Consider the following 20,896-nt stretch of genomic DNA (forward strand, 5'->3'; position numbering starts at 1 on the left):
AGTCGTAAAACACAAAAGGGGACATATTTGCATATGTTATGATCTTGTGAAGGCTGGGTGAATTCTGGCATGTCTATAGATTCTCCCTTCTCCCTGTTTTTGATTGCTTGGAAATGTTGATACTGGAGACTGTTATAAGAAGAAACTTTGTAACCATAGCATTTATAGCGGCTAAGAAATGCATTACCATTAATTGGAAGGTTGGTTATCCTCCTACAATGTCAAAATGGACAGCAGAAATGTCAAGTTATGTATCGCTAGATTAAGGGTATACTGTGCAACTTTCATAGGGTCTAGGTGCCTTATATGGAATACTGTATGACAAAAGGGGTCTGTATTGAAAACATTAGATTTGTTGGGGTCAAGCAGTCACAAATGTTTTTATTTTTGTTATGCCACGAGACACCTGTTGGATTTGTGCCTGTTTCAGTGGACTAATCCATTGAGGCCGTATTGATGCCACGGTCCAAGAATATGGGGAATGTGGCTCAGATGCACAAGGCACGTCTCTCTCCAGAATGCGCTCTCTCCTGACATTTTGTGGGTATTCATTGCTTCGTAACTTTATTGTGTGCATTGTTTGCTATGTCTATAAATTGCCCATGACAAATATCACCAGTAGTAGCCTACAATTTACCGTTCATTTCCATAATCTCTAATCTGCAATGTTTATTTGGTTACGGTCATTTCTGTTAATGCATTCGATATATTATTATTACAGTCATTTACCGTTCTTATTGTCGGAGTGGACATGTTGTTTTGCAGAACTCACAACCTATGCTACACCTGATTACGCATATAAAAGTGTGACTAGTCTACCTGGCCTGCACGCAAATGTAGGCCTATAAATGTGCCCATTTGGGGATGTCTCATATTATTTCTGATTGTCTTAACTCACCACCACTAATAAGCTGTGGCGCTTTTCAAAGTAAATTTTCTTCACCTCAAACAGCAACTAAACAAAGTCTGTTTTCAGAAACAATTGAGAATGACAATAGTTCCTCAAAATATTTGACAATATTTACAGTTCGCCCCTTTTCGATTACCACTCGGCATTAAAGGGGAAAATGTAATGCTCTGATCCAGTGTAAACATAAAATACCTGATTACTTCTTATCCCTTACACAAATAGCCTACAGCTGTGTCTGTCCCGAGCTCACTGGCGCAGGAAACTCTGAGGGCCCAGAATATTTTATATAATGTTTCAAGTTTTCTAATGTGAGTTTCTGGGCGACCCAGTTGACAGTTGATTGCAGTTGTTGCAGACAGGCCATGCGGAGACAATGTGATTTATAGGATTAATTTTTTCAACAGGATATTTTCTGCCTGCAGGATGCAATGTTTTTATGATGGCTTTATGTAGACTAATTTTACATAGTTGGTAATGGCAATAAAAGTTACTTTTAGATTTGTATAATTCGAATGTAGATTTAGATAGGACCACAGATACAAAGACTATTATAAATTTAAATTAAACTGTTCCACAAAAAATTTGCATATGAAAAACATAACTGGCACGCAGATTGGTAGAAATGGTAAGATAAATTGGTGTAGCCTATATTACCGGCAATTTCAGGAGCTTAAAGGCAGAATGTGCGAAGGCAAGCCGCAGCGGGACAAAAAGGGTCAGAAACAGTTTTTTAAAAATCTCTGGCTCCCTCGAATCATTTGTGTGTCTTCATTATTTAATCAAACAGCATGTTTAAAGCATCACACAAGTTCAGTACATATAGTTGATTTTAGTTAAACACATAGGGTGTGTCTATATATATGAAAAAATGCATGTTTAAACATTTTGATTGGTCAAAAGAAAAGACCACCCTTGGTCGACTAAGATTTTTTTTACGTCAGCTACAGCACTAGTAGAAATGCAGGAAATTTGCTTTAGATGCCTCAAAAAAATTGAAGGACCCCCAGACCCCCTTCCAGGTTATGTCCTCCCCACTTCTAAAACCAAAGTTGCACCCCTGGTTTAGTATAGATACACACGGCAAGGCAATTGCAAACCGTAGTCTGGCTTTTTTATGGCGGTTTTGGAGCAGTGGCTTTGAGCGGCCTTTCAGGTTATGTCGATATAGGACTCGTTTTACTGTGGATAGAGATACTTTAGTACCTGTTTCCTCTAGCATCTTCACAAGGTCCTTTGCTGTTGTTCTGGGATTGATTTTCACTTTTCACACCATAGTACGTTCATCTCTAGGAGACAGACCGCGTCTCCTTCCTGAGCAGTATGACGGCTGCGTGGTCCCATGGTGTTTAAACTTGCGTACTATTGTTTGTACAGATGAACGTGGTACCTTCAGCCATTTGGAAAATGCTCCCAAGGATGAACCAGACTTTTTGAGATCTTGGCTGATTTCTTTCGATTTTCCCATGATGTCAAGCAAAGAGGCACTGAGTTTGAAGATAGGCCTTGAAATACATCCACAGGTACACCTCCAATTGACTCAAATGATGTCAATTGGCCTATCAGAAGCTTCTAAAGCCATGACATCATTTTCTGGAATTTTCCAAGCTTTTTAACGGCACAGTCAACTTATTGTATGTAAACTTCTGACCCACTGGAATTGTGATAGAGTGAATTATAAGTGAAATAATCTGTCTGTAAACAATTGTTGGAAAAATTACTTGTGTCATGCACAAAGTAGATGTCCTAACCGACTTGCCAAAACTATAGTTTGTTTACAAGAAATTTGTGGAATGGTTGAAAAAAGAGTTTTAATAACTCCAACCTAAGTGCATGTAAACTTCCAACTTCAACTGTATGTGTATTGCACAAAGCTTGCTAGTTAGCTTGTAAGAAGGACTAGTGAGATGTATCCATCCAAATAACAACAATAATATTCTTCTGCATTTGGATATTTATGCAAACCTGGAGATTCCACAAAGTAGATGAAGATATTGCCATAGGATACTTGGGCCATTTGGTAGGGTTGTCTGCACAGCTGGTCTCTGGCAAGTTAAAAGGACATATAGGCAAGCCAAGAACAATCACCTTTCTAAATATGTACCTCGACCATTCAGAGACAGACAAAGACTGGAAGAAGTTACACAACATATTTAAGACTAGTGATTGAAATTGAGATGAACTTCTCTCGCTAGCCAGCTAGATGTCAACTAACCGGCAAAAAAGCAAGGAGTAAACAAACAGTGACGTAAGTATAATGCGACAGCTTTACTAGCTTTACTGTCAGTTTTGGCCGGTCGTGTAGAGTGTCAGAATAAGTATCATGCAAATCATTTGTTGTTGTGACAGCCAAGTATGTTAATAACGACATGTGAGGCTGCTGAGAATTTTTATTTATTGAAACTATAAAAAAGTGTCAGTTTGCTGAGAATGCCATGAAAGTTTGGCTAAATACATGGGAGTAATGCGAGTACCTAATTGCTGTACCCTACTGGGGGCATGGTCACATTAAGCCACGCCGAGCTGTGTGTATCTATTGTGGAGTATATTTGACAATATTTGAGATCCTTCCTCAGTTTTCTCCTATCACAGCCATTACAATGTGTAACTTTAAAAAAAAAATCCCTTTGGCCTCATGGTGAAATCCCTGAGCGGTTTCCTTCTTCTCTGGCAACTGAGTTAGGAAGGACGCTTGTATCTTTGTAGTGACTGAGTGTATTGAAAACCCATCCAAAGCATAATTAATAACTTCACCATGCTCAAAGGGCTATTCAATGTGTGCATTTTTTGGGGAAAACCTCCCTGGTCTTTGTGGTTAAACCTGTGCTTGAAATTACTACTCGGCTGAGGGACATTACAGATAATTGTATGTGTGGGGTACAGAGATGGGGTAAACATTAAAAAATCATGTTAAACACTATTATTGCACACAGAGTGTGTCCATGCAACCTATTATGTGACTTGTTCAATAAAATGTGCTGAAATGTATCCTGAACATATTTTGACATGCCATAACAAAGGGGTTGAATACTTATTGACAAGACATTTAAGCTGACATTTTTTAAATTAATTTGTAAAAGTTTCTACAAACAAAATTCCACTTTGACATTGTGAGGTATTGTGTGTAGATCAGTGGCACACAATCTCAATTGAATCCATTTTAAATTCAGTCTGTAACACCATTTTTGGGGGGGAAAAGTTGAGGGGTGTGAATACTTTCTGAAGGCACTTTATGCCAGCTAGGCTACAATGGTTGTAAAGCGGATGTATCTGCTTAATTTTAAGAACTAAGCAGTAAATATAGCAGCAGGAGAAAGCTGGGATCCTCTTTTAAAAAGTGTCCACCCAAAGCTCTGTTTTCACCCTCGATTGCGTATTGACTGGGCTTATAAGAACACTTTTCACTTGGCTCTATTGGCTATGCATGGGCTCTCCAACCCTGTCCTAGGCTTATAGGCTACACTTAAGAGTTATATACAATAGCCACGACATCAAAAAAACATGTGCAACTGCATGTATTTTCATCAAGCAGAACCATAACGCACTGAATGACAGAACACTTGACTTGGAAAGTTGTCTATTAATCAGTTACCAAAAATCCAAGCTTACATTCATCTTAAATATACATAGTTGACATTTCCACCTATTGTATCTCTGTGTTTACAGGTCTATATTTCCATGATGCATTAAGATATTCTAATTATTGTTGTGTATGATGGGCAGACAACTGACTACTTGTATTCCACATTTTAGCAATATCAGAGTTTGTAATATTAGGTTTACATCCCCCCTCTAGCCAGGCATTATTCTAAAAATTGTTAAGGGGGTTTGTAACAATATCTATCAATGTAATCACTTTTTCAGTAAAATATCATCAATGGGAGACATTAGGGGAGTGAAAACATGGTTGTGTTTTGTTGTACCTCGGATAGGGGGTATCACAATTGTTTGGAGGCATTGCCACTAGCCTAGTCTGTGTACGGATGCACTCTGCGGCCCAGCAGCAAATCAGCTCCAAGTGATTTGCATGCATAATAGAAAGATATACACTGAGTGTACAAAACATTAGGAACACTTTCCCTTTTTTGCCCTCAGAACAGCCTCAATTCGTCAGGGCATGGACTCTGTAAGGTGTAGCAAGCGTTCCACAGGGATGCTGGCCCATGTTGACTCCAATGCTTCCTACGGTTGTGTCAAGTTGGCTGGATGTTGTTTGGGTGATGGGACATTCTTGATACACACGGGAAACTGCTGAGCGTGAAAAACCAAGCAGTGTTGCAGATCTTGACACACTCAAACCGGTGCACCTGGCACCTACTACCATACCTCATTCAAAGGCGCTTAAATCTTTTGTCTTGCCCATTCACCCCCTGAATGGCACACATACACAATCCTTGTCTCAATTCTCTCAAGGCTAAAAAATCATTCTTTAACCAGTCTCCTCCCCTTCATCTACACTGAATGAAGTGGATTTAACAAGTGACATCAATAAGGGATCATAGCTTTCACCTGGATTCACCTAGGTCAGTCTATGTCATAGAAAGAGCAGGTGTTCCTAATATTTTGTACACTCAGTATATGTGATCGTACACAAATGTAAGCAAAGTTTGAAATTATTATGTTTTAGTCAAATATTATATCTGTTTGAGCTTCTTGGGGTCAATTTGCAGTCTACAAATGTTCCGGCACCCTGTCGACGGCTATATTTAACTCCTGTCCCTGCCTCCGTCATTCTCAGTCTCTTCGCATCGTCTTCCTCTCACTCTCTTTCTCCATACCGCTCAGGCGCTAATGGCTTCCGGTGGGGGCACTAAGAAGGCAACAGCCAATAAGGTGGCTGTATGCGCTGACACGGTACCTCTGGGTATCCTGGGATACGTGTATGTGATCTGGGAAGGATTAGTCTTCGTCTATGTGTGAGAGAGAGAGAAAGAAAGAGAGACAGAGAGAGAGAGAGAGAGAGAGAGAGAGAGAGAGAGAGAGAGAGAGAGACAGAGAGACAGAGACAGAGAGTCACTGGGTTTAGGGCTGAATATAGAGAGAGACTGTGAATGGGCAGTGGAGGTTTTGTGTTAAAGTATGGCTAAGACACTAAACTATATTATGTGGTACTACCATAGAGTTACCATAAAACTGGACACTTGAACAGATAAGAGAGTGGACAAACTGTGAAGTCAATACAGTCGTATAATGCCTGAAACGTATGATTTAGGACAGCTGTCTGCATACCTGGGTATCATAACTTGTTAGTGACCAAGGTAGTATAGAAAGGGCACTTACTTGCATCGGAGTGGACGGGGGGAGTGGAGGGGATGAAGGTGGGGAAGAAGAAGGAACGGAGTGAGCGATGGTCAGAGGAGTGGAGGGGTGAGCGTTGGGTAGGGAGGTTCTCACAGCTCCCCACACTGCTGTTGATCTTCAGGTGCTGAGGCTTGGACTTTTTCTGCTTCACTCTGAAATACACACACACAGCAGAATGGTTATACTACCATTAGACTGTTATGAATGGTTATAATAATAAAGTACAGTTCTAAAACCATAGCCATTAGTTGAAAGATACAGTAGAACATGGCAAGGGTTATCCAGAGTAAAAAAAGTCATATTTTACGTTGAAAATGGGGAAAATCAAACAACTTGAGACATCTCAGATATCCTGAGAAATGATATCACTGTAAGGGTAATAGTGTTAAACTTTCGACATTAATCGTCACTCTCCCTGAATCCTCAGCCTCCCCCCACAGAAATGCCAGGGGGAAGAGGCAGTTAGGTAATACCTAGTACACAACCCACCAATTAACCCTAAGGCCTGACAGACAACAACAACAACAACAACAACAACAACAGCAAACATGGCTGCCACCCAACGGGAGTGACTCATCGAGAGAGAGAGAGAGAGAGAGAGAGAGAGAGAGAGAGAGAGACAAAGACAGAGGGGATGGATGGCTCTTCAAGACACAGGCTGTAAAACTAGGCTAGATATGGGCTCTGCAACCTAACCAGTCCATAATGGGTTTACACACTCCCAGAGTGGTCCAGAGCAGTGGCCCTTCAGCCTCTTTCAAGCCTCACTGAGGGGTGCTTGTGTAACCCATCAAAAACGAGACAGGAACACTCATCACACACGTATCACTCAGTTCCCCTTGACACTGCTAATGATGAGCCTGCAGTGGCACCTGGGGGACTGGGGTGGAGGTGGGGGGCAGATATAAAGAGTGAGAGAGGGACAGGGTATGTAAGTGGGATGCAGAGAGAGAGAGAGAGTATACAAGAGGGATGCAGGGAGAGAGAGAGTATACAAGAGGGATGCAGGGAGAGAGAGAGTATACAAGAGGGATGCAGGGAGAGAGAGAGAGTATACAAGAGAGATGCAGGGAGAGAGAGAGTATACAAGAGGGATGCAGGGAGAGAGAGAGTATACAAGAGGGATGCAGGGAGAGAGAGAGAGTATACAAGAGGGATGCCGGGAGAGAGAGAGTATACAAGAGGGATGCAGGGAGAGAGAGAGAGAGAGAGTATACAAGAGGGATGCAGGGAGAGAGAGAGAGTATACAAGAGGGATGCAGGGAGAGAGAGAGTATACAAGAGGGATGCCGGGAGAGAGAGAGAGAGAGAGAGAGAGAGAGAGAGAGAGAGAGTATACAAGAGGGATGCAGGGAGAGAGAGAGAGAGAGAGAGAGAGAGAGGGGGAGAGAGTATACAAGAGGGATGCAGGGAGAGAGAGAGAGAAAGTATACAAAAGGGATGCAGGGAGAGAGAGAGTATACAAGAGGGATGCCGGGAGAGAGAGAGAGAGAGAGAGAGAGAGAGAGAGAGTATACAAGAGGGATGCAGGGAGAGAGAGAGAGAGAGAGAGAGGGGGAGAGAGTATACAAGAGGGATGCAGGGAGAGAGAGAGAGAGAGAGAGAGAGAGAGAGAGTATACAAGAGGGATGCAGGGAGAGAGAGAGAGTATACAAGAGGGATGCAGGGAGAGAGAGAGAGATTATACAAGAGGGATGCAGGGAGAGAGAGAGAGAGAGAGAGAGAGAGAGAGAGAGTATACAAGAGGGATGCAGGGAGAGAGAGAGAGTATACAAGAGGGATGCAGGGAGAAAGAGTATACAAGAGGGATGCCGGGAGAGAGAGAGAGAGAGAGAGAGAGAGAGAGAGAGAGAGTATACAAGAGGGAGGCCGGGAGAGAGAGAGAGTATACAAGAGGGATGCAGGGAGAGAGGTGATGAGGGGCAGAGAGAGAGAGGAAACAAAAGAGTGAGGAAGTACCGTAGTGGGAGACAGACAGAGATGGACAGGCGGAGTGAGACTGCTCATTTGGACTGCAGTCGGTTTCTGGTTGGTATTAAAGCCTGCAAGACTTTTCCTCAATCACTGACACACAAGTCACACAATTAGACCTTTTTAAGCAGTCCTTCGACACATCATCACAATCACTCTCCTGCAATAAGGAAGCTCCCTGCAGGTTATCCCTTTCTCACTCAAGCCTTGTTTGGCAATAACGCTAAAACCACATTATGCCATTCAAATCTAATTTGGCCCATTCATCTCTCCTTGTGTCTATAGATGAACCTCCAGTGATGGATAGATTATTTGCAGAGGGGGAAAGAGGTAGAGAGAGACATCGAGAGTGGATGGGGGAGGACAGGTGTCAAGTAAGATGTGAATAATTTTACCCTGTTGCTCAGATCAGCGGCATGGCAATCTGTTCAGTCATTGTGTCACTACTATGTGGAAAACGAAACACATGCTACTGTACCATTCCATCATACTGCCAGGCATGGAAGTCTTTGAGGGGAGCCCAAAAAAACAAATCCATGAAATGGATTCCTTACACATGGTGGGTGGCCCATAAGTATACCCTAGCTAGCGCAATAAGCATACTACTACTGGTAAGTATGCCATCATACTGTCAACCATGGTAGTCTGTGGTGGAATTAACATTTGCGGGAGTTCCAATGTCCATGTTATGGATTCCATACTAGCATAAGTAGTACACATACAATACATTGTATTATGTTATGGATAATGGGACACAAGCAATTAACAATAATATAGAAGAAGAATTTGGTGGGTTATTATATTTGTCCAATTTCACACATACAAGTGTGTATTAATACGCATGTGTGAATTGGAAATGTGTTTTTTTGCCTATCCCAACTCCTACTGAGATGATCTCGGAGAGTGGGGTCTCAGCCAGGGTCTGTTCCTTACCTTATTACTTGTACTTTGTATCGTGCGCCAAATACAACAGTGAAATGCTTACTTACTAACCAATAGTGCAAAGAAGGTATTAGGTGAACAATAGGTAAGTAAAGAAATAAAACAACAGTAAAAAGACTGAAAAACAGTAGCGAGGCTATATACAGTAGAGAGGCTATAAAAGTAGCGAGGCTACATACAGACACCGGTTAGTCAGGCTGATTGAGGTAGTATGTACATGTAGATATGGTTAAAGTGACTATGCATATGTGATGAACAGAGAGTAGCAGTAGCCTAAAAGAGGGGTTGGCGGGTGGTGGGACACAATGCAGATAGCCTGGTTTGCCAATGTGCGGGAGCACTGGTTGGTCGGGCCAATTGAGGTAGTATGTACATGTATGTATAGTTAAAGTGACTATACATATAATAAACAGAGAGTAGCAGCAGTGTAAAAAAGAGGGGTTGGGGGGGCACACAATGCTAATAGTCCGGGTAGCCATTTGATTACCTGTTCAGGAGTCTTATGGCTTGGGGGTAAAAAAAACTGTTGAGAAGCCTTTTTGTCCTAGACTTGGCACTCTGGTACCGCTTGCCATGTGGTAGTAGAGAGGTGAGTTTATGACTAGGATTTTTAGCTCTCAACCTGCTCCACTACAGCCCCGTCGTTGAGAATGGGGGCGTGCTCGGTCCTCCTTTTCCTGACGTCCACAATCATCTCCTTAGTCTTGGTTACGTTGAGGGAGAGGTTGTTACTCTGGCACCACACGGCCAGGTCTCTGACCTCCTCCCTATAGGTTGTCTCGTCGTTGTCAGTGATCAGGCCTACCACTGTTGTGTCGTCTGCAAACTTAATGATGGTGTTGGAGTCTTACCTGGCCATGTATTAAGTGAGTTGAATAAGAATCACATGGTCCAGTCTCGTGTCTGGGTTTATATACCGTAACTCAAAGCCTGATGCAACACAACAACACTTTGATTTTCATGAAAAGTTCAACTCCCTTTTTTTGGCAAGTCATCAGAACTGCTGGAGGGAATAGATAAACACAAAAACCACATTATCTGGTGTGGACGTTACACAGACAAGCAAACATGCACACACCCCGAATGATGTTGATATAAACAGAACAAATTCTCATTTGATCAGGCAGAATACAGCAGTGAGAAAGTCAGCGCTTCAAACAAACATCTTTTGCGGATAAATGAAATGAAGAAAGTGAAAAGCGTAGGTCATGAATATTCCACAGGTCTCTGTGTGCATCATCCCAACCCAGCTGGAATATGTACACTGAAGAATTACAACCTGTAATTATGCCCTGCAGAGATTCCATCTGCATACCTCTGCACTAATTAACCCACGTCAGGCCTGGGTTCAAATACTATTTCAAACCTTTCAAATATTTTTTGTGTTTGCGCTAGTATAAGATGGGCAGGGTCCCCCCCTCCCCCCCCCTCTCTCTCTCTGACTTCACTTTTGAAATAGTTAAGAACTTCTTGGTGTAACATGGGTTCCCATTCATAACACATTAAGAAGACATTGTTAGGGGTGATATTTCAATATTGTACTGGATAATATAGTGGTTTCCACTACAAAGATGCAATGTGATTTCTGTCAGAGTTAGCTTTGTTCTCGTCCTCTTGAGCCATGAAGAAATCACATTTAAAAATAAATTGCATTAAAAAAAAAAATCTTGGAAGATTTCCCAATAAACCTGCAATTTCCCAATAAATCTGCCACACTGTTACCAAGAACATCTAAAGCATGTGTTTTGTATCTTTGTGGTAAAGGACAGTTAGATATTTACTGGGGGGGGGGGGGGTCTGAAATAGGAGAGTTTTTTTTGTGCTTTGGGGATGGTTGTGTGGTTTATTATTGTGCACAGGGGAGGGTAGTGTCCTCATCTGCTTGCATGCGCCTCCCTTATATCAAGGTGTTTTGGTACTTTCCTTATGCACTATGCTTTTTCCGTGTGCTAACTTCTTTCTATACCACAGGTCAATATAGTCTACCAGTCTAACTGCCCTCTATCAACCATTCATAATGACAATAGTGGTAGGTCGACCGTTTGTCCAGATCTGCAATAGGCTAACTAGCAATCATACCACACATAAATGCATTCAAAGCTGCATAGATTTTCTATATGAATCCACAAGAATAGGAGGAATAGCTTATAGGAAGCATGGAGGCCAGGTGTGTCATTGCACACGAAAGAACAGTGAAGACATGAGACACTCAGCTCAAAAAGCTCCCCTATTGATCTTGTTTAGGGAGAACACAATTATCCTACCTAGACTAGCCTGCAACGCCACAATACAATTAATAATTGCATTATTGTTTTCAAGTGAGTACAACATTTTACTCTAGGCTACAGTCAAAATGTAATTTTAATAATGCCGCAAAAGCCCTGTCATTTGAATGTTTCATTTCATTTGGATCATTTGCAGGTCTACTATCTACAGTTTATAAGTTCTAGAAAATGCACAGTAAGTAGCAGGCCAGTCTGCCTGTATTTGTACTTCTGCTACTGACATGCACTGTCTGTTGTGGATCATCACTCTTCCAAGTCGTCCTATATTAATGTGGTCACATATGCTCCCGGCAGGCCAAGAAATTCAGGAAAGAGTAACACGCTCTGCATCTTCTCCAATTCAAGCGGCTATTCCTTGCGCACCTAAACAATGTCAGAACAGGCCTGATGGAAACATCAAATTGGGTGGTAAACTTTCCAAATGTCGACAAAACTAAATACGCTAATGAATATACACATCTTTGGATAATCCTGAAACTGTTTGACCACACAGAAGATCAAAGGGTCGTAGTTAGTCCATCAGCAAGATGATATCACTGAAACACACTGGCCTGGTGCCTAAACGAATATGCTTGGTATAATGGTATAATCACACACAAGCCCACACGCGATATGTTCAATAACACAGAGACAGTCTAACTAATTTCAGAGGGTGATCCCCAGTTAGAGGTGTGTGTGTGTGTGTGTGTGTGTGTGTGTGTGTGTGTGTGTGTGTGTGTGTGTGCGTGTGTGCGTGCGCGTGTGTGTGCACGTGTGTGTGTGTCAATATCACCAACAGTCCCAGTGGGAGAAGCATGCGAAAAGAGAACGGCTTTAAAGTCAGAGCTCTACCTATCTAGATCCACATTTATTTTCCTATTATTTCAAAATGAAACCATACCTCAACCCTTGTATGAGCAAACCTTAATATTAAACAATGCTGCTGGAGACAAGAAAAGCATTGCCCTGTTCTTTAAGTGGTGCTTTGGGACCGTGGTAAAGGGAAAGGAGAACAGTCGAGCAGAGACTAACCAGAGGAACAAAGGGTCTGCGTAATATTGAACCAAAACCAAATGAAAATGACACCTTAAAACTCACTGAGATTATTTCAATACCAAAGCATAAATTGCAGAAAGAGTTTATGTCTTGGTCGTCGGCTGTGAAAAACAAATAAAACTCAACATTGAACGTAGGCAGGGTATCAAACCCCCCCCCCATGCATTGGCTTTAAATCCTCTGTCTTACGGCTCTCCACCCTGGGGTCTCAAGAGTCATCTCAACACCCACCCAAACCCCCACTGGCTCGCGCTCACCCCCACTCACTCCTTCCCCGGCACCATGGCTTGATAAATCAATTATGCAACAATGGCATTCAGTCCAGCACAGCCTCTGCCTTGCACTCCTAAATACTCATATAAATTCAGAATCATGCTTCCAATTTTCTTGTGTGGTGCAGGAAGGCATCTGAGCGCTCATTACCGCTGAATACACTGAGAGGGGCATTAGGTTGTGTGTGTGTGTTTGTGTGCGTGTGTGTGTGTGCGGACACCCCTTTTCTCCTGACTCGTCATTAATGGCAGGGGGCCAGAATCCTGAATAACAAGGATGAGCTTTCCTTGAGAGCCAAGAGAACCAGAGAGAGAAGAAGACACACACATACAATACACACACACATAGACCTTACGTCCGCCCATGAAGCTGCTCTTCCTGACGTGATGTGTCTTTATGCACTGCGTGTGTCTTCTATAAGGGTGTTATGGGCAGACAATATAGCAGTGTTGTGTGTCACTAATAAACCAAGAGGTCATGGGTCAGGTGTTAAAGCATTAATGTTTCTGTCAAGGGAATAGCTGTAGCTCTGATCTGTATTCTTATGGGAGGCATTGACTATTCAACAACATTAACACATAGCCTAGTTAGGAGTTAGCCTAGTTAGAATCTCTCTCTGTGAATTTAGAGCTTCTTTTTCCACACAGGAAGTGTGTTTGCGCTTTATATGAAATAAGCTATATACCAATGTAACAGCAAAGTATTATATAATAACATGGTATTACCACTTATTACAATGATATAATATGGTACTTATAAACAAAGTGAGACCAAAGGGACTTTAAAAACTTAAGAACTGTTCAGTGGTGTAAAGTACTTAAGTCAAAATATTTGAAAGTACTATCTGTATTTTACATTACTATTTATATATTTTACGACTTTTACTTCACTACATTCCTAAATAAAATATATAGGTTGTATTCCCATACATTTTCCCTGACACCTAAAAGTGCTCAGATTTATGGTCCAATTCACACACCCATCAATATAACGTGTTGTCATCCCTACTGCCTCTGATCTGGCGGATTCACTAAACACAAATGTTGCGTTTATAAATGATGTCTGAGTGTTGGAGGGTGCCCCTGTTTGTCCGTAAATTTAAAAAAAGAAGAGAAAATTATGTCATCTGGTTTGCTTAATATAACAGAGGGGTACATTCGGCCCTCCACTTCACCCTCCTCCTCGAATTTCTTTTTCGTGAAGAAGAAGGAGGGAGGTCTGCGCCCGTGCATTGACTATCGAGGTCTCAATCAAATCACGGTGAGGTACAGCTACCCACTAGAGGTGTGTGTGTGTGTGTGTGTTACTTGGACGACTGTTGGAGCATGAACTGTACGCCAAGGCTGAGAAATGCCTGTTCTTCCAGCAGGCCGCCTCCTCCCTAGGGTATCGCATTTCCACATCATGGGTGGAGTTGGAGAGTGACTGCATTTCAGCCGTGCGTAATTGGCCGACTCCCACCACAGTAAAGGAGGTGCAGCGGTTCTTAGGGTTTGCCAATTACTACCAGAGATTTATCCGGGGTTTTGGCCAGGTGGCTGCTCCCATTACCTCACTGCTGAAGGGGGGTCCTGTACGTTTGCAGTGGTCGGCTGAGGCGGACAGGGCTTTTGGGCACCTGAGGGCTCTGTTTACCTCGGCTCCCGTGCTGGCCCATCCGGATCCCTCTTTGGCGTTCATAGTGGAGGTGGACGCATCCGAGGCTGGGATAGGAGCAGTGGTCTCTCAGCGCTCGGGCACGCCACCTAAGCTCCGCCCATGTGCCTTCTTCTCGAAGAAGCTCAGCCCGGCGGAGCGGAACTATGATGTGGGGGACCTGGAGTTGTTGGCTGTGGTTAAAGCGTTGAAGGCGTGGATACATTGGCTTGAAGGGGCTAAACAGCCTTTCCTCGTCTGGACTGACCACCGCAACCTGGAGTACATCGGGGCAGCGAGGAGACTGAATCCTCGTCAGGCAAGGTGGGCCATGTTTTTTTTACCCGTATTGTGTTTACCCTGTCCTACAGACCAGGCTCCCAAAATGTGAAGGCAGACGCACTCTCTCGGCTGTATGACACAGAGGAGCGGCTCACGGATCACACACCCATACTCCCGGCCTCCTGCCTGGTAGTGCCGGTCGTGTGGGAGCTGGACGCGAACATTGAGCAGGCGTTATGTACAGAGACTGCTCCCCTCCAGTGTCCAGCTGGAAGTCTGTACGTTCCGTCTGCTGTCCGTGACCGGCTGATATACTGGGCCCACACGTCACCCTCCTCTGGTCATCCTGGTATCGGTCGGACGGTGCGCTGTCTTAGTGGGAAGTACTGGTGGCCCACTTTGGCTAAGGATGTGAGGGTTTCCTCCTGCTCGGTGTGCAACCAGTGCAAGGCTCCTAGGCACCTGCCCAGAGGTAAGTTACAACCCTTACCCGTTCCACAACGGCCGTGGTCGCACCTTTCGGTAGATTTCCTGACCGATCTTCCTCCTTCACAGGGAAACACCGTGATCCTGGTCGTTGTGGATCGTTTTTCTAAGTCTTGTCGTCTCCTCCCTTTGCTCGGTCTCCCTACGGCCCTACAGACTGCGGAGGCCTTGTTTACACACGTCTTCCGGCACTACGGGGTGCCTGAGGATATAGTGTCTGATCGGGGTCCCCAGTTCACGTCGAGGGTCTGGAGGGCGTTCATGGAACGTCTGGGGGTCTCGGGTCAGCCTTACCTCAGGTTTTCACCCCGAGAGTAACGGGCAGGTGGAGAGAGTAAACCAGGATGTAGGTAGGTTTTTGAGGTCCTATTGCCAGGACCAGCCGGGGGAGTGGGCAGCGGTCGTGCCCTGGGCAGATATGGCCCAGAACTCGCTCCGCCATTCCTCCACTAACCTCACCCCCTTCCAGTGTGTATTGGGGTATCAGCCAGTTCTGTCTCCTTGGCATCAGAGGAAACATGGGACGCCGCACACGTCCACCTTCAGCGCGCCGTTCTGTGCTGTGCCCGAAAGTGGGCGCAGACCATCACTGCAGTGAGGCCCCCGGTGCGAACCGGGTCTGGCTCTTGACCCGAAACCTGCCCCTCGGGCGAGGGGCCTTCAGTACCTCGTGGAGTGGGAGGGGTACGGTTCGGAGGAGAGGTGCTGGGTTCCGGTGGCAGACGTGTTGGACTCTGAACTGCTGCCACCGTCTCCGGCCGGATCGCCCTGCGTCTCGCCTTCCGGGACGTCCCCGAGGCTGGTGTCGGCGCGCGGCTCCAGGGGTACTGTCACAACTTCCACCGAAGTCGGCTCCTCTCCTTGTTCGGGCGGCGTTCGGCTGTCGACGTCACCGGCCTTCTAACTATCGCCGCTCCATTTTTCATTTGTCTTGTTCCCCGCACACCTGGTTTACATTCCCTAATCACATTGTGTATATATATTCCTCTGTTCCCCCCCCATGTCCTTGTGTGGTATTGTTTTGTTAAGTGTTTTATGTGACGCGCCAGGCTGGTTTTCCATGTTCCGTGTTATTTCACGAAGTATGTTTATTTGGTCAACTATAGCTTTTGTGCCTGTTTTCGCGCTTTGCACGTTTGTCATTTTTGCTGGAGGTTTTGACGCAGTGGCGTCCGTCTGTTGGTTTCTCCTGCCTAAATAAAGTGTGCGCCTGTTCACAACTCTCTGCTCTCCTGCACCTGACTTCGCTACCAGTATGCACACCCGTGACATTTACTTTTTACTTTTACTCAACTATGACGTTTGAATACTTTTTCCACCACTGTACCATATATTTTTTTTTACTTTTATTCAACTAGTAATTCACTGGGTGACTTTTACTTGAGTCATTTTATATTAAGGTATCTTTACTTTTATTCAAATATGACAATTGAGTACTTTTTCCACCACTAGAACAGCTGTTGCACATCACCACATTATATCCTCTGATACATAAGTTATTCAGGTGACTGTGTATTTCCCTCTCCACCTAGAGCATCTGACAGAGTAGAGATCGTATTTTGGCTATCACCATCCCTGGGTATACAGTTCCTTTGGCGTCACTGAACAGAAATCCAATAAATAAATACAATTCAGGCTGAACTGGGGGATTCCACAGGTCACAGTAAACAAAACAAAAAACCCAGGAAGACATGCATGAGGAGAGGGAGACAGAGAGAGAGAGAGAAATAGATTAGTAATATAATCTATAAGACATTTTAATTAAAGCAAAGATTCAAATTGACCATGGAAAAGATTCACATTTCTCCCCTCACTAAGGCACAGACTTGGTGAATCATAGCCTACCCTGCCCCCTCCTCTCCCTGACTCCCCCTCTCCCTCATGCCTCCTCCAATCCCTCCCTCCTCTTCCCTAACCTCCCACCCAGTGCTGCGTGATTTATTACCAAATATCAAATTCAATAAGAAAGTGCTTAACATTCACCTCTAAGGCGGAGAGAAGTGTGAGGGGAGGCTTATAGGAAATTTCATAAAGAAGCATTATACAGAATTATGGTGAAAAGAAAAATGGAGCAGAAAAGGAAACTGAGGTAGAAGTAATTGTCACACCCTTCTGGGGCAGCCTGTCATGGGAAGAATTTGATGGGATTCACAAGCTTGATGAGAAACTCTCCGGCTTTCCCTCACAGAACTAAGATTAAACAAACATCTCAAAGTATTTACGCACATCTAACTAAGGCTGTCCCCGACTAAAAAAAATCTTGGTCGACCAAGAGTCTTCTGTTTTTTCGACCAATTGATTGGTAGAAATGTTAAAACGTGTATTTTTCCATATATTGACACATCCTATGTGTTTTAATCAAATCAACTATTTTCACTGAGCTTCTCTGATGCTTTGGGCACACTGTTTGATTAAATAATTAAGACACAAATGACCAGAGGGAGTCCGACCAGCAATTGATCCGATTGTGCTGTGCCGGGCTCAGACTTGCTGCACTGTGTTAAAAAAAGACAGCGAATGACTGTGATTGGCACCCGTTGTCTCTCTCTCCTCCCTGCTGCAGTGACCACCACAGAACATCAAAGTGTTTATCGCGCTGTCTGTGTTGCTAAAGCTGCAACATAATTACAGCCTTTCTGACTGAAAAGTTCTGTTACAGAAATCCTTAATTTGTTTAGGAAAAACATTCCCTTTTCCCTCAACCCTTGCTCTCTTTACGTAACACACGTGTGCATCGCATGCACGTGACCAAAGACTTGCTCCCTCTCCGGCCTTTTTAGGTCACCAGGCTGCTCGTTATGCTCGTTACACCTGTCACCATCATTACGCGCACCTGCGCATCAACAGCCTCACCTGGACTCCATCACCTCCCTGATTACCTTCCCTATATATGTCACTCCCTTTGGTTCCTTCCCCAGGCGTTATTGTTTCTTTTTCTGTGTCATGTCTGTGCGTTGTTCTTGTTTCTTAGTTTGTATTATGTTGTGTTTATTTATTAAAACCCTCACTCCCTGAACTTGCTTCCCGACTCTCAGCGCACATCGTTACAGGACTAGTATGACTTGAGAACGTTGGATATGTAATTATTACTCCAGAATGTCCGTTATTCCAGAGGACAATTCGGAGATTTGGAAAAAACTAATCTGAAACTAACATTTATGTTACAGCGCTGACCTTTTTAGCTAAAGTTAGCTGACATCAATTGTTCTCAATCTCAGCTAATTCGGACTAGAGGACATCTGCATTAATTTTCATGATGCTTAGACCAAAAGTGAAATAATACTTTAGTAATCTTGTTATTTTACGTTGATGGCTACCCAGTAGAGCATATATTGCAAATTATGTTCATCTAAGGATCTCACTAGTTTGTTTAGTTGTCATTTTTTTTGAGGCAACCGTTACCATTAGTTTACGTATAATTAACAGCAGTTTCCCTTTTTTTTGGTTTAATGCTGGTCTTTTGCTTCTGATTGAACGAACCTTGTAGCTAACCCATGCCGTTAATCCATGGTACAAGCGCAACTCAGCCATAGCTGTTATCTGTTACCTCCATAGCTTGCAGTTATACATCTAAGCTATCATTGTAGATCACGGGATCTCTACTTTCATTGGTTTAGTTCGGGTTCATAATTCCCCTCCGTTATTATGTAGCTCAGTGTAGCCCGTAGCCATGAGGCATTTCTAAAAATCTACGCATTACATGTCATACCAACTAAATTCACTAGAGGGCATTCAATTTAATGGTATAATTATTGCCCTGCTATTTTAGCAATAAGAGCGGGTTGAACTGGGTGATTTGAAAGGGGCTGGGTGATTTGAAAGGGGCTGGGTGATTTGCGGCACGTTATAGTATACTCAAATCTGTTCGTTATATTTTTAAGGGAGTCTTGTTTCCTCTCCTTTTAATAGAGTGCTGACTGTGTAATTTGAGGTTATCTTAAATTAACAAACATAATTGAAGTGTTACAGAACACAAAAGTAACAGGGTAACCACACAGATATTTACTCTCAGACTCAGACATAAGTTACATAAAAATGTACATTGAAAGTTTGTATGTTATGCTATATGGCAAGGAATTCACTAATCACTGCATGTGTGTATATGTATGTATGTGTACATATGTATGTGTATATACGGCTGAAGTCGGAAGTTTACATACACTTAGATTGGAGACATTAAAACACATTTTTCAACCACTCCACAAATTTGTTGTTAACAAACTATAGTTTCATTAATTTATTAATTTACATAATTTGAGTCAATTGGAGGTGTACCTGTGGATGTATTTCAAGGCCTACCTTCAAACTCAGTGCCTCTTTGCTTGACATCATGGGAAAATTAAAAAAATCAGCCAAGACCTAAAAAAAACAATTGTAGACCTCCACAAGTCTGGTTCATCCTTGGGAGCAATTTCCAAACGCTTGAAGGTACCACGTTCATCTGTACAAACAATAGTACGCAAGTATAAACACCATGGGACCACACAGCCGTCATACCGCTCGGGAAGGAGACGCATTCTGTGTCCTAGAGATGAACGTACTTTGGAGCGAAAAGTGCAAATCAATCCCAGAACAACAGCAAAGGACCTTGTGAAGATGCTGGAGGAAACAGGTACAAAAGTATCTATATCCACAGTAAAACGAGTCCTATATCGACTTAACCTGAAAGGCCGCTCAGCAAGGAAGAAGTCACTGCTCCAAAACCGCCATAAAAAAGCCAGACTACGGTTTGCAACTGCGCATGGGGACAAAAATCGTACTTTTTGGAGAAATGTCCTCTGGTCTGATGAAACATAAATAGAACCGTTTGGCCATAATGACCATCGTTAAGTTTGGAGGAAAAAGGGGGAGGCTTGCAAGCTGAAGAACACAATCCCAACCGTGAAGCACGGGGGTGGCAGCATCATGTTGTAGGGGTGCTTTTCTACAGGAGGGACTGGTGCACTTCACAAAACAGATGGCATCATGAACAAGGAACATTATGTGGATATATTGAAGCAGCATCTCAAATCATCAGTCAAGAAGTGAAAGCTTGTTCGCAAATGGACAATGACCCCAAGCATACTTCCAAAGTTGTGGCAAGATGGCTTAAGGACAACAAAGCCAAGGTATTGGAATGGGCATCACAAAGCCCTGACCCCAATACTACAGAAAATTTGTGGGCAGAACTGAAAAAGCGTGTGAGAGCAAGGAGGCTTACAAATCTGACTCAGTTACACCAGCTCTGTCAGGAGGAAAGGGCCAAAATTCACCCAACTTATTGTGGGAAGCTTGTGGAAGGCTACCCAAGTTAAACAATTTAAAGGCAATGCTACCAAATACTAATTGAGTGTATGTAAACTTCTGACCCACTGGGAATGTGATGAAAGAAATAAAAGCTGAAATAAAGCATTCTCTCTACTATTATTCTGACATTTCATATTCTTAAAATAAAGTGGTGATCCTAACTGACCTAAAACAGGGAATTTTTACTGGGATTAAATGTCAGGAATTGTGAAAAACTGAGGTGAAATGTAGTTGGCTAAGGTGTATGTAAACTTCCGACTTCAACTGTATGTTGTTACTTTCCATTATATTCTGTCTTAATATCTACTTTTAAAAACCAGACTTGGTTTCCACTATCGTGGTTTCCTCTATCGTAATCGCTCCTCTTTCACCCCAGCTGCCAAACTAACCCTGATTCAGATACCCCTCCTACCCATTCTAGATTATGGAGACATAATTTATAGATTGGCAGGTAAGGGTGCTCTCGTGCGGCTAGATGTTCTTTACCATTCGG

General features: G+C 43.3%; 1 protein-coding gene across 1 annotated transcript in view; it reads right to left on the minus strand.

Annotated features, from left to right (window-relative positions):
• The window catches only part of LOC139412100 (kinase suppressor of Ras 2-like), a 151,665-nt gene that overhangs the window by 84,371 nt on the left and 46,398 nt on the right, over positions 1-20,896 (minus strand). The window contains 1 exon segment of the mRNA XM_071158894.1: positions 6,192-6,353. Within this exon segment, the coding sequence (XP_071014995.1) occupies positions 6,192-6,353 (162 nt within the window).

Source organism: Oncorhynchus clarkii, chromosome 6 (genome assembly GCF_045791955.1).
Source record: "Oncorhynchus clarkii lewisi isolate Uvic-CL-2024 chromosome 6, UVic_Ocla_1.0, whole genome shotgun sequence".
NCBI classification, from domain to species: Eukaryota; Metazoa; Chordata; class Actinopteri; order Salmoniformes; family Salmonidae; genus Oncorhynchus; species Oncorhynchus clarkii.